At 37.2% G+C, this 14554-nt stretch overlaps 1 protein-coding gene across 1 annotated transcript; it reads right to left on the bottom strand.

Annotated features, from left to right (window-relative positions):
• Positions 1 to 6741: 6741 nt before the first annotated feature.
• Positions 6742 to 13241, bottom strand: LOC131426611 (uncharacterized). Its single transcript, XM_058589480.1, has 6 exons — positions 13062 to 13241; positions 11236 to 12864; positions 9785 to 11121; positions 9534 to 9701; positions 8352 to 9490; positions 6742 to 7088 (listed from the first exon to the last, which is right to left on the bottom strand). Exons 1-6 carry the CDS (start codon positions 13239 to 13241, stop codon positions 6742 to 6744), a joined length of 4800 nt encoding a protein of 1599 aa, XP_058445463.1.
• Between the last annotated feature and the right edge of the window lie 1313 nt (positions 13242 to 14554).

Here is a 14554-nt window from a genome sequence, read left to right as displayed (position 1 = left end):
TGGAATTTGAGTCAATGTATCTGCCCCCATATATCTCTTATCAAATGAATTTTAATGACAACGAGAAAATTTCCTTGGCGAAATTTTTTTCATGTAAATCCTTACTGGATGGCTCTTTCACACGATCCATTGTCCTGTAAATGTTTCAAACGTGATCTTCAGGGCCCATACATGAATTTCGAGTCAATGTATCTGCCCCCATAAAACTCTTATCAAATGAATTTTAATGACAACCAGAAAATTTTCTTGGCCAAATTTTTTTTATGTGAATGCTTACTGGATGGCTCTTTCACACAATCCATTGTCCTGTGAATGTTTCAAACGTGATATTCAGGACCCATACATGGAATTTGAGTCAATGTACCTGCCCCCATATAGCTCTTATCAAATGAATTTTAATGACAACGAGAAATTTTCCTTGGCAAAATATTTTTTATGTAAATCCTTACTGGATGGCTCTTTCACACGATCCATTGTCCTGTAAATGTTTCAAACGTGATCTTCAGGACCCATACATGGAATTTAAGTCAATATATCTGCCCCCATATATCTCTTATCAAATGAATTTTAATGACAACGAGAATATTTCCTTGGCAATTTTTTTTAAGTAAATCCTTACTGGATGGCTCTTTCACACGATCCATTGTCCTGTAAATGTTTCAAACGTGATCTTCAGGACCCATACATGGAATTTGAGTCAATGTATCTGCCCCCATATAACTCTTATTAAATGAATTTTAATGACATCGAGATAATTTCCTTGGCGAAATTTTTTTCATGTAAATCCTTACTGGATGGCTCTTTCACACGATCCATTGTCCTGTAAATATTTCAAACGTGATCTTCAGGACCCATACATGGAATTTTAGTCAATGTATCTGCCCCAATATTACTCTTATCAAATGAATTTTTATGACAACGAGAAAATTTCCTTGGCGAAATTTTTTTCATGTACATTTTTACTGGATGACTCTTTCACACGATCCATTGTCCTGAAAATGTTTCAAACGTGATCTGCAGGACCCATACATGGAATTTGAGTCAATGTATCTGCCCCCATATAACTCTTTTCAAATGAATTTTAATGAAAACGAGAAAATTTCCTAAGCAAAATTTTTTTTATGTAAATCCTTACGGGATGACTCTTTCACACAATCCATTGTCCTGAAAATGTTTCAAACGTGATCTGCAGGACCCATACATGGAATTTGAGTCAATGTATCTGCCTCCATATATCTCCTATCAAATGAATTTTAATGACAACGAGAAAATTTCCTTGGCGAAATTTTTTTCATGTAAATCCTTACTGGATGGCTCTTTCACACGATCCATTGTCCTGTAAATGTTTCAAACGTGATCTTCAGGGCCCATACATGGAGTTCGAGTCAATGTATCTGCCCCCATATAACTCTTATCAAATGAATTTTAATGACAACCAGAAAATTTTCTTGGCCAAATTTTTTTTATGTGAATGCTTACTGGATGGCTTTTTCACACAATCCATTGTCCTGTAAATGTTTCAAAAGTGATCTTCAGGACCCACACATGGAATTTGAGTCAATGTATCTGCCCCCATATAGCTCTTGTCAAATGAATTTTAATGACAACGAGAAATTTTCCTTGGCAAAATATTTTTTATGTAAATCCTTACTGGATGGCTCTTTCACACGATCCTTTGTCCTGTAAATATTTCAAACGTGATCTTCAGGACCCATACATGGAATTTTAATCAATGTATCTGACTCCATATAACTCTTATCAAATGAATTTTAATGACAACCAGAAAATTTTCTTGGCCAAATTTTTTTTATGTGAATGCTTACTGGATGGCTCTTTCACACAATCCATTGTCCTGTAAATGTTTCAAAAGTGATCTTCAGGACCCACACATGGAATTTGAGTCAATGTATCTGCCCCCATATAACTCTTATCAAATGAATTTTTATGACAACGAGAAAATTTCCTTGGCGAAATTTTTTTCATGTACATCCTTACAGGATGACTCTTTCACACGATCCATTGTCCTGAAAATGTTTCAAACGTGATCTGCAGGACCCATACATGGAATTTGAGTCAATATATCTGCCCCCATATAACTCTTATCAAATGAATTTTAATGACAACGAGAAAATTTCCATGGCAAATTTTTTTCATGTAAATCATTACTGGATGACTCTTCCACACGATCCATTGTCCTGTAAATGTTTCAAACGAGATGTTCAGGACCCATACATGGAATTTGAGTCAATGTATCTGCACCCATATAACTCTTATCAAATGAATTTTTTTGACAACGAGAAAATTTCCTCGGCAAAATTTTTTTCATGTAAATCCTTACTGGATGACTCTTCCACACGATCCATTGTCCTGTAAATGTTTCAAACGAGATCTTCAGGACCCATACATGGAATTTGAGTCAATGTATCTGACCCCATATAAGTCTTATCAAATGAATTTTAATGACAACCAGAAAATTTTCTTGGCAAAATTTTTTTTATGTGAATGCTTACTGGATGGCTCTTTCACATAATCCATTGTCCTGGAAATGTTTCATACGTGATCTTCAGGACCCATACATGGAATTTGAGTCAATGTATCTGCACCCATATTTTTTTATTCCTAAATATAATTCTATTGTTTGGGCTCAGCAGCCGGCTAGCGTTAATGAGCCGTGTTATCGTGACGGAGTGTATTTCGTCGAATGTGGTGTCTTCGCCTTTTTGATTATCCTGTGCTGTGGATGCTGACTCGTCTATGATTTTCTCCACCGTTCGATTTGAACCTCAGAGCAGACAGACTCATTTTCGTGTTACCGGTTGTATACTTAACAGATTCTGAAAATTCACATCATATTAATGTTTCTAGATGACTATGTGGGATGATTTGAGGAAACAGTAAATGGGAAAAAGAATTTGAGTGTCAAAAGTTGCGAGTGCGTCTCGGATTGGCATATTAGGAGGTCTTTTCAGGGTTTGAAGGAGATTGTTCAATTTTTCTCTGGCTTTCTGTTGTTCTGTATCGAGTTTTGTACATGTCCAGACAATATGGTCAATATGTTGATAATTTGCACCACAATGGCAAAGGGCACTCTCGGCTAATCCTATACGAGAATGATGAGCATTGCAGGTATAGTGATTTGCCATTAAACGGGACATGACTCTAATGAAGTCCCTTGTCAAGCTATATTGCTTAAACCATGGCTTAAGTGAAACTCTTGGGATTATAGAGTGTAATAATCTACCTTTATCACTCTTTGTCCATCTTACTTGCCATGCAGCTAAAGCTTTTTCCCGAGGAATATTAAGGTATTCGTTGTACGTAATGGGTCTCTCAAATATTTCTCCTTCTATGGCACCCTTTTTAGCGAGTTTATCGGCTTCTTCGTTACCCGGTATTGAACAATGTGCGGGAACCCACACAAATGTCTCTGCACCCAAATAACTCTTATCAAATGAATTTTAATGAAAACGAGAAAATTTCCTTGGCGAAATTTTTTTCATGTAAATCCTTACTGGATGGATCTTTCACGCGATCCATTGTCCTGTAAATGTTTCAAACGTGATCTTCAGGACCCATACATGGAATTTAAGTCAATGTATCTGCCCCCATATATCTCTTACCAAATGAATTTTAATGACAACGAGAAAATTTCCTTGGCGAAATTTTTTTCATGTAAATCCTTACTGGATGGCTCTTTCACACGATCCATTGTCCTGTAAATGTTTCAAACGTGATCTGCAGGACCCATACATGGAATTTAAGTCAATATATCTGCCCCCATATAACTCTTATCAAATGAATTTTAATGACAACGAGAAAATTTCCATGGCTAAATTTTTTTCATGTAAATCTTTACTGGATGACTCTTCCACACGATCCATTGTCGTGTAAATGTTTCAAACGAGATGTTCAGGACCCATACATGGAATTTGAGTCAATGTATCTGCACCCATATAACTCTTATCAAATGAATTTTTTTGACAACGAGAAAATTTCCTCGGCAAAATTTTTTTCATGTAAATCCTTACTGGATGACTCTTCCACACGATCCATTGTCCTGTAAATGTTTCAAACGAGATCTTCAGGACCCATACATGGAATTTGAGTCAATGTATCTGACCCCATATAAGTCTTATCAAATGAATTTTAATGACAACCAGAAAATTTTCTTGGCAAAATTTTTTTTATGTGAATGCTTACTGGATGGCTCTTTCATACAATCCATCGTCCTGTAAATGTTTCAAACGTGATCTTCAGGACCCATACATGGAATTTGAGTCAATGTATCTGCCCCCATATAACTCTTATCAAATGAATTTTAATGACAACGAGAAAATTTCAATGGCGAAATTTTTTTCATGTAAATCCTTACTGGATGGCTCTTTCACACGATCCATTGTCCTGTAAACGTTTCAAACGTGATCTTCAGGACCTATACATGGAATTTGAGTCAATGTATCTGCCCCCATATAATTCTTATCAAATGAATTTTAATGACAACGAGAAAATTTCCTTGGCAAAATTTTTTTTATGTAAATCCTTACTGGATGGCTCTTTCACACAATCCATTGTCCTGTAAATGTTTCAAACGTGATCTTCAGGACCCAGACATGGAATTTGAGTCAATGTATCTGCCCCCATATAACTCTTATCAAATGAATTTTAATGACAACGAGAAAATTTCCTTGGCAAATTTTTTTTTTATGTAAATCCTTACTGGATGTCTCTTTCACACGATCCATTGTCCTGTAAATGTTTCAAACGTGATCTTCAGGACCCATACATGGAATTTGAGTCAAACCCATATAACTCTTATCAAATGAATTTTAATGACAACGAGAAAATTTCCTTGGCAAATTTTTTTTTATGTAAATCCTTACTGGATGACTTATTCACACGATCCATTGTCCTGAAATTGTTTCAAACGTGATCTGCAGGACTCATACATGGAATTTGAGTCAATGTATCTGCCCCCATATAACTCTTATTGGCGCGTTTTCGGGGCCAAGGAGGTGAACTTTTCCAACGGTAAATGACGATAATAATTTTGTCGATCAACAACCAAGTGCCATTGTCATAGCAACGAAAACAGAAAAACTCTTGCTGAATCTTGCTATTTATTATGTTAACGCTTCGAGGTCTAATTTAATTCTAAAGTTTTTACATGCTATGTAGGCTGTTTTTATAGGACGGATCGCTGTTTATGTTGATACTATGGTTACTGATTATAATTAATTTCCAGAGCGAACGATTTCTTCGCGAACATACTCCCCACGGCTGTGAAGAATTCACTGAACTAAGGAAGTATCTTTGTTGTCTTCAATCGGTAGAACTGATAATTTTGATACTGCTCGTCTGTAAATAAAACCAGCGATACATACATCCACTGTTCGCACCATATTATCTGCACCTGGATAGACTTGCACGATTTTTCCCATTTTCCAACATTGCACAGTGGTTTGAAACGGGAAATTAGCGTGACAAAAATATTTCACTATTAAATATTAGTTTTTTGTAGTTGGTGTCTTCACAAAAGTTGTTTGTTATCAAATGGCGCTCCTTTTGATATAAAATATTACTAGGGTGGTCCTTATTTAGATTGAAATATGAAATCTAACTTTCTTAATTGAGCTCAAAAATGATTTTATTGTACAATAAAGTTGTAGGAAATTTTATTTTGAGCAACTTTGCTGAAAAAAGCACCTATCTAGCTTTTCATTTGACCGAGTTACATCAATTGTCCCGGGTAAGAGTAGGGTGGCTCCCGAAAAATTGATTTTTTTGTTCTAACTTTTTTGTGAAACGTTCTATGGAAAAGTTGTCTTCAGAAGAGTTATTGAAATAAATATTGCGCATAATTTTGCTGAGTAAAGCTTTTTCATATGAGCTACCAGTAAAAAGTTATGATTGTTTTTTCATCAAAAACTAGTCAACCTTCAAATATCAAAATTCATTAGATGCCAGATCGATAAAAATGTATCCTATGTGGCTTCTGAAAGTTCATAATATAAGTAAACATTTAAGAGAAAATTGGGAGGGTGTTTTTCTTTTAACTCATTTAAATTAGTCTTAAAAATACCTTGAAAAAACTCAAAAACATTGCATAACTCTTAAACGCCTTAACGTATCAACATACTTCCTTCAGCAAAATAATAGAATCAAGTCAGCCCTACAAGTGTTCCATACATTGTCCATTCGAGAAATGAGACACACAAAAACTACATCCAAAAATAGATTTTTTGCTGAACAATTTTAATTAATTTATTACCAAAATAACTGATTCAATTGATTTCGATTCCGTTATCGTAATGATCGTATCGCTAACATTCAAAATAAAACATAAGACAACAGTTGATTACGGTTTGGTATGTATTGAATAAATTAAGCAATGAATTATACTAATTATTATCTAAAACTAAACATTTTGCTTGTTCGGGTAAGTGCCAAGATGCCAAGATAGGATCTGAATATAACAGCAGCCTTTTAAAAACATCTTCAATGTTCGCGATTCTGCTGAATTTTTTAGCATGGTTAGCACCTCTGAAGTTCCGGATACTTTTATTTCGAGTCTCCTGAGCTTCTTCACTAAGCATACCAATAGGTAAAATTGCGTGTGTAATTATCGTGGCTCCATGTATCAACAATTTATGAGCAGTTGGTGATAGTGGATACCAGCCATACAACGATACATACAACGCTCCTATTTTCTCAGTGTAACTTTGGAATTCGTCGACGTTTATCTTATCGGCTATTGATTACACTGAGAACAACGTGAAATCCTTCCAACAGTGTTTCATCAAGGCCTGTTATATCTGCTGTTTCTTTCCACTTCTTGAAAAATTTCCGGGCCGTGTTTCCGTCATTGGAATTACCTCCTGATGGCAATGGCTCACCGATACGTAGGCCCAAATGTTTTCTAAACACAGTTTTTATATTTGTATCCCTTCCCTTCACGGTCTTGTTCAGTTTGCTAACACGCCAGGTGGGGGTTTTCATACGCGATTCTTGAATGATATACTGTAAAATGTCATTATTACTTCTACCAGCAATCATTAAATCCGTTAGCTTTTTGTAAGACAAAGCACTTCCTGAAACCCAAGTAAATCATTAGTTTGTTAAAATTAGTAGATTGTATGTTATTTATTCTAACCAAAACTCATTGTGCGTCGTTTTCCGGTTGTCACAGGCTATTCGGTACACAAGTGGATGAGAAAAAAGGCGTCTTGGTACGATTTGGATAAAAATATTTGCGTTTCACTAACTTGCACCACCTTGTTTGAGCTTTGGTTGTCAAGATAATGAAAATTTCTGTTGATATATTTATCATGGCCTCTACTTCGGAATAACCATATTACACAGTGTCTCTGTTGCTTAAGCTCAACTGAATCAGTTATTTTGGTAATAAATTAATTAAAATTGTTCAGCAAAAAATCTATTTTCGGCTGTAGTTTTTGTGTCTCATTTCTCGAATGGACAATGTATGGAACACTTGTAGGGCTAACTTGATACTATTATTTTGCTGAAGGAAGTATGTTGATACGTTAAGGCGTTTAAGAGTTATGTAATGTTTTTGAGTTTTTTCAAGGTATTTTTAAGACTAATTTAAATGAGTTAAAAGAAAAACACCCTCCCAATTTTCTCTTAAATGTTTACTTATATTATGAACTTTCAGTAGCCGCATAGGATACATTTTTATCGATCTGGCATCTAATGAATTTTGATATTTGAAGGTTGACTAGTTTTTGATGAAAAAACAATCATAACTTTTTACTGGTAGCTCATATGAAAAAGCTTTACTCAGCAAAATTATGCGCAATATTTATTTCAACAACTCTTCTGAAGACAACTTTTCCATAGAACGTTTCACAAAAAAGTTAGAACAAAAAAATCGATTTTTCGGGAGCCACCCTACTCTTACCCGGGACAATTGATGTAACTCGGTCAAATGAAAAGCTAGAGAGGTGCTTTTTTCAGCAAAGTTGCTCAAAATAAAATTTCCTACAACTTTAATGTACAATAAAATCATTTTTGAGCTCAATTAAGAAAGTTAGATTTCATATTTCAATCTAAATAAGGACCACCCTAGTAATATTTTATATCAAAAGGAGCGCCATTTGATAACAAACAACTTTTGTGAAGACACCAACTACAAAAAACTAATATTTAATAGTGAAAATATTTTTGTCACGCTAATTTCCCGTTTCAAACCATAGTGCATTGGGGTGGCATAACCCTTTGCTCAAGTAAAACGATCATACCGGGTTGAATGTTTGGCTGTCTTTGAAGATTTTTTCCTCTTGGCTACAAACTTAGCAAATAATCCCGACTCCATTGCTTCCAGAACTGCTCACGGAGATGTTGAAGGTATTGCCATCTTGACTGACAATTGATTGGTATTTCATTGTAACAAGGCTCTGTGGTAGCTATGAGGGAACGACCAATTAAAAAATGGCCCGGAGTTAATATATCTATTTCTGGATCGGATGTTGCGCATAACGGTCTAGAATTCATTATAGCCTCAATTTGGCTAAGAACTGTAGCATATTCTTCAAATGTCAGATGAGCAGCCTTCAATGTTCTCTTGAGATGATATTTTGCGGTTTTTACGGCACTTTCCCACAAGCCCCCAAAGTTCGGTGCTTCCGGTGGAATGAATTTCCAAGAAATCTCTTTGGGCTGGCAGAATGATGAAATCTCATTGATAGCACTACTGGTTTGAAATTGGAGGTATAGCTCGTGTAATTCAGACTTAGCTCCCTTGAAATTGGAACCGTCGTCGGAGTAAATTTCTTGACAAAAACCTCTTCGGCTGACGAAACGCTTCAATGCTGCAAGAAATGCGGCGGTTGATGTATCTGAAACCAATTCCAAGTGGGCTGCTTTGGTTGCCATACAAATAAATACTGCTATGTAGGCTTTCACTATTTTTGGTTTATGTCGACCTTCTTTGACAAATACTGGTCCGGCGTAATCAATACCTGTTTTCAGAAACGGTGCTGTGGGTGTAACTCGACAAGACGGCAGATTTCCCATCAATTGACTGGAACTTCTAGGGTTGGAACGGAAACATGTGATACAGCTCCTGGTTATTTTTCTGACAGATGATCTTCCCTTTAGCAGCCAGAAACGTAAATTTAAAGTTGTTAACAGAGTAGTAGGACCTATATGCATATTTTCTTCATGGTATGTACGGATGAGTTGATCAGTAATTGGATGTTTTGGAAGTATGATTAGGTGCTTCATATCGAAAGGCAAACGAGAGTTCTGAAGCCTTCCTCCAACACGCAAAATGCCATCGTCGTAGATCGGATCAAGAGAAGAAATGTTTTTGTACGGCCTTCTGGACATCATACGATGAATCTCGTCACCAAGAGTTTCGTGTTGAATCACCTTGACAATCAAATGTAGTGCTGAGCGAAGTTCTTGGATTGTAAGATAGTGATACAAACTTCGTTCATTCGATGATTTCAATTTACAATTACTGATGAATCTGCATTTTCATGAATGAACTGAACTTGGAGAACACAGGTAACCTTTCTTCGTTGACAACAGGGGCCACAATAAGGTGAACCTTTCTTAATTCTGGAAGATCTTCATCTGGAATATCATCAGGAATCTCCAAATTGTAATCGGCTTTGCTTAGAAACTTCGGCGCGTTCCACCAAAGCTCATTTGTACTCAAAGCGAGTGGCAGTTGACCTCTGGATATAATATCGGCAGGATTTTGTTTAGATCTGATGTAATTCCATGTGCAACCTTGAGTGTTTTTTACAATTTCCATTACACGGTTTCGAACGAACAATTCAAGTGATGGTAAAGGTTTTTAAGCCATGCTAGAACTACCTGACTGTCACTCCACATAATCACATCTGATATTTTTAATTGGAAGGAATCCAGGACTTTCACCAATAGACGAGACAGTAATCGAGCACCAAGCAATTCTTTACGTGGAATAGTCATTTCTGCAATCGGAGATACCTTGGATTTACTGCACAGCATATTCAGTCGAATTGTACCATCAGACAGGATGCAACGAGTATAGATGACTGCACCATATGCAGCAGCAGATGCATCTGAGAAACCATGAAATTCGATATTTTTGACACCACTAGTTATAGTACATCGGGGAATCTTTATACTGTTAACATGGAATAACGATTTACGAAATTGCAGCCATGACGCAAGTAACTCTTCTTTTAATGGATCATCCCAAGCGAGTCCAGCTTTCCAAATCCTCTGCATAATTATTTTGGCAATAATGGTAACTGGAGATATGAGACCAAGCGGGTCGAACAGCCTGCTAATCTCGGATAGTACCGAGCGCTTCGTATGTGGGTTTTCTTCTCTGTTGGTAATATTGACGTTGAACACAAATTCGTCCTGTTGTGGGCTCCACATCAAACCCAATGTTTTCATTACGTTAATTGAACTGTTATCAAGATGCACTAATTTCTTACGATCGGATTCGGGAATTTGGTTGAGAACTTCTATGGCATTGGAACACCATTTGTGAACAGGAAAACCACCTCGCTCAAGTAGTTGCTGTATTTGAGATTGACATTCAATCGCCTCTCTTACAGTATTCGCACCTGAAATGACGTCATCTACGTAACAATCTAGACGGATAATTCGTTCAGCGAGTGGGAATGAATCGCCATCATCTTCGCAAAGCTGCATTAAACAACGGGTAGCCAAATAAGGAGCTGCAGATGTCCCATAGGTAACTGTTGTAAGTTCCAAAATACGAAGAGGGTCGTCTGGGTTTGAACGCCAAAATATTCGTTGAAACCTTGTATGCTCAGGTATAACGCGTATTTGCCGGTACATTTTTGTAATGTCGGCAGTAAACACCACTTGATGTTTTCGAAACCGTAGTAGAATGCTGAAAATGTCACTCTGAAGTGTTGCTCCGACTTGTAGAAAATCGTTCAATGACTTCTCAGCTCGCGATGATTTGGCAGAAGCGTCAAAGACAACCCGAATTTTGGTAGTTGAACTTGATAGGCGGAAAATAGCATGATGCGACAGATAATAACCGCTACAACTGATATCATCATCAGATTCAACCACTTCTTGGCAATGACCTAGCTGCTCGTATTCCTCGATAAACTTGCAATATTCCTGCTTTAAGACAGGATTTTTTCGAAATCTTCTTTCCAACGCAAGGAATCTTCACATAGCCAAGCTACGATTGTTTCCCAACTCCTGTACAGAATCTCGAAACGGTAAACTAACCATATAACGACCGGTCACGTCTCGAGCATGACTGGATTGGAATATTTTTTCGCACTCATCTTGCTCGAAACTCAAAGTAGCAGACTCTGCAATTTCCTCCAGCTCCCAAAATTGGCGAAGAATATCGGAAATGGAGTCGGTTGTGGATACTAAGCACTGCTGAGAAGTAATTGCACCGTCGAAATCACCTGCAACTACCCATCCGAAGTGTGTTTCTTGAAGTTCTGGCAAATTATTCTTTAACTGCATTCGACCTGTTTTCAGCAACCGCAAAAACTGTGAAGCACCGATTAACATGTCGATATCAGAAGGGATGTTAAATTTTGGATCTGCCATAGGTAGATTAACGTCGATTGGCCACGAAGAAATATCGATTTTTGCAGATGGAATAGGTCCGGTAATTTTGGGAACCACTAAGCATTCGATGCATGTTGTGAAATCGGATAATCTGGATTCCACCTTCACCACTAGTTTTTCCTTGGCACAAGCTTTGGCTTCTCCAATTCCAGCAATAGGAACATACACAGCCTGTTTTTCAAACTTCAAACGATCTGCCAAGGTCTTGCAAATGAAATTTACTTGCGAACCACAATCCAATAGAACTCGACATGGTATTGTCCGTTTACACTGATGCTTGATTAGCACAACAGCAGTCATAAGCATCACGGTTTTGGAATTAGAATTACTGCAAGCTACAACAGTTTGCGGATATTTCAAACTGTCCTTGCCGGTTTTGTACATTGGAACTGGAGTCTGGCTTGATGGTGGGGCTTCTTTAAAAACACTCTCTTCATGTAGTAAAGTGTGATGTCTCTTATGGCAGCGATAGCAGGATTTTTTTGATGAGCAGTCCAATGACCTGTGACCGAGCCGAAGGCAATTGAAACAAATGTTCAGCTCCTTCACTTTCTCAATTCGTTGAGTTGTTGACAGTTTGTTGAACTCCGGGCACTCAAAATGACGATGGTTGCCGCCACATACCTGACAGGAACTTACACCAGTGACAGTAGTTACAGCATGTGATTTTTGATTGAGTGTTCTTGAACTGGATTGCTGTTTTGGTACGGCTTCTCTTGTTGTAATCTGGTGCCGATTTTGGAACCTTTCCAAAACTTGGCATTCGTTTCGTAAAAACAGTGCGGTTTCTTCATATTTGGGCAATTTGGCATGTTGCTGGGTTCTCTCCCACAGTTGAAGAGTTTGTTCATCTAATCGCGTGGTAAGGATCTTCGTGAGAATAAGACCAGAAAGTTCATCAACTACTAGTCCTTGGTACTCGAGACCACCAACATGTCGGTTAAATGTTTTTAGTAGCTCGAGTAAATCCTTATGGTTGCGTTTGGTCATCGGTTTCATCTCGAGCAGTCCTTCAAGATGAGTATCGACGATTACTCTTGGGTTTTCAAATTGGTCGCTCAGCTGCTTCCATGTTTGTTGAAAATTATTGTCAACTATCATTTTTGCCGTAATTAATCCAGAAGCATCATCTATTAGCGCCTTATCAAGGTGATGTAACTTTACTGCATCGGAATTACAACTACGCCCGATAATATCTTCAAACATTGTTCGGAATTTCGGCCAATTTTCCACCTTCCCATCGAAAGTGGGAACTGGAGCTCTAAGTGATTGCTGTTGAATGGTTGCGGAAGAACTTATATCTCGAACAGCAGAAGGAGAAAGGTTTTCGACGAGGTGATCAATTAAAGAAGAGCGTATGAAGAGCGTCGAAAATGTCCAGGGCTTCATCTTCATCTTCAATTTCATCGGAAGGGGTAACCTCAACAATTGCTTGGTGAATCGTAATAAACTCGTTTCTTCGCGAATACTTTTAGCAGTGATGCACTTATTTTACTGGGATCGTTATTTGCTTCCTCCAGCGTTCGGCTTATCGTGCTTACTCTATTCTGGATCTTGGTACGTTGATGCATTAAACATGCTTTGGAATCTACCTTCTCAGTGCTGATGATGGGCTCTGCCTTGGGAGTATGGTGTACCTTCGGTGGCATTTTCCTTCTTTTCTCTGATTACTGGTTCTTGATGACTTGCATCTGATAGGTGGACATCCGGCTCTAAGGACCATATATTGGCGCGTTTTCGGGGCCAAGGAGGTGAACTTTTCCAACGGTAAATGACGATAATAATTTTCTCGATCAACAACCAAGTGCCATTGTCATAGCAACGAAAACAGAAAAACTCTTGCTGAATCTTGCTATTTATTATGTTAACGCTTCGAGGTCTAATTTAATACTAAAGTTTTTACATGCTATGTAGGCTGTTTTTATAGGACGGATCGCTGTTTATGTTGATACTATGGTTACTGATTATAATTAATTTCCAGAGCGAACGATTTCTTCGCGAACAACTCTTATCAAATGAATTTTAATGACAACGAGAAAATTTCCTTGGCAAATTTTTTTTTTATGTAAATCCTTACTGGATGGCTCTTCCACACGATCCATTGTCCTGTAAATGTTTCAAACGTGATGTTCAGGACCCATACATGGAATTTTAATCAATGTATATGTCCCCATATAACTCTTATCAAATGAATTTTAATGACAACGAGAAAATTTCCTTGGCGAAGTTTTTTTCATGTAAATCCTTACTGGATGGCTCTTTCACACGATCCATTGTTCCGTAAATGTTTCAAACGAGATCTTCAGGACCCATACATGGAATTTGAGTAAATGAATCTGCCCCCATATATCTCTTATCAAATGAATTTTAATGACAACGAGAAAATTTCCTTGGCAAAATTTTTTTCATGTAAATCCTTACTGGATGACTCTTCCACACAATCCATTGTACTGAAAATGTTTCAATCGTAATCTTCAGGGCCCATACATGGAGTTTGAGTCAATGTATCTGCCCCCATATAACTCTTATCAAATGAATTTTAATGACAACGAGAAAATTTTTTTTATGTAAATCCTTACTGGATTTCACACGATCCATTGTCCTGTAAATGTTTCAAACGTGATCTTCAGGACCCATACATGGAATTTCAATCAATGTATCTGACCCCATATAACTCGTATCAAATGAATTTTAATGACAACCAGAAAATTTTCTTGGCAAAATTTTTTTTATGTGAATGCTTACTGGATGGCTCTTTCACACAATCCATTGTTCTGTAAATGTTTCAAACGTGATCTTCAGGACCCATACATGGAATTTTAATCAATGTATCTGACCCCATATAACTCGTATCAAATGAATTTTAATGACAACGAGAAAATTTCTTTGGCGAAGTTTTTTTCATGTAAATCCTTACTGGATGGCTCTTTCACACGATCCATTGTCCCGTAAATGTTTCAAA

Source organism: Malaya genurostris, chromosome 1 (assembly GCF_030247185.1).
Source record: "Malaya genurostris strain Urasoe2022 chromosome 1, Malgen_1.1, whole genome shotgun sequence".
NCBI lineage: Eukaryota > Metazoa > Arthropoda > Insecta > Diptera > Culicidae > Malaya > Malaya genurostris.
Note: the sequence above shows the minus strand (reverse complement) of the source record. Positions and strands in the feature narration are given on the sequence as shown.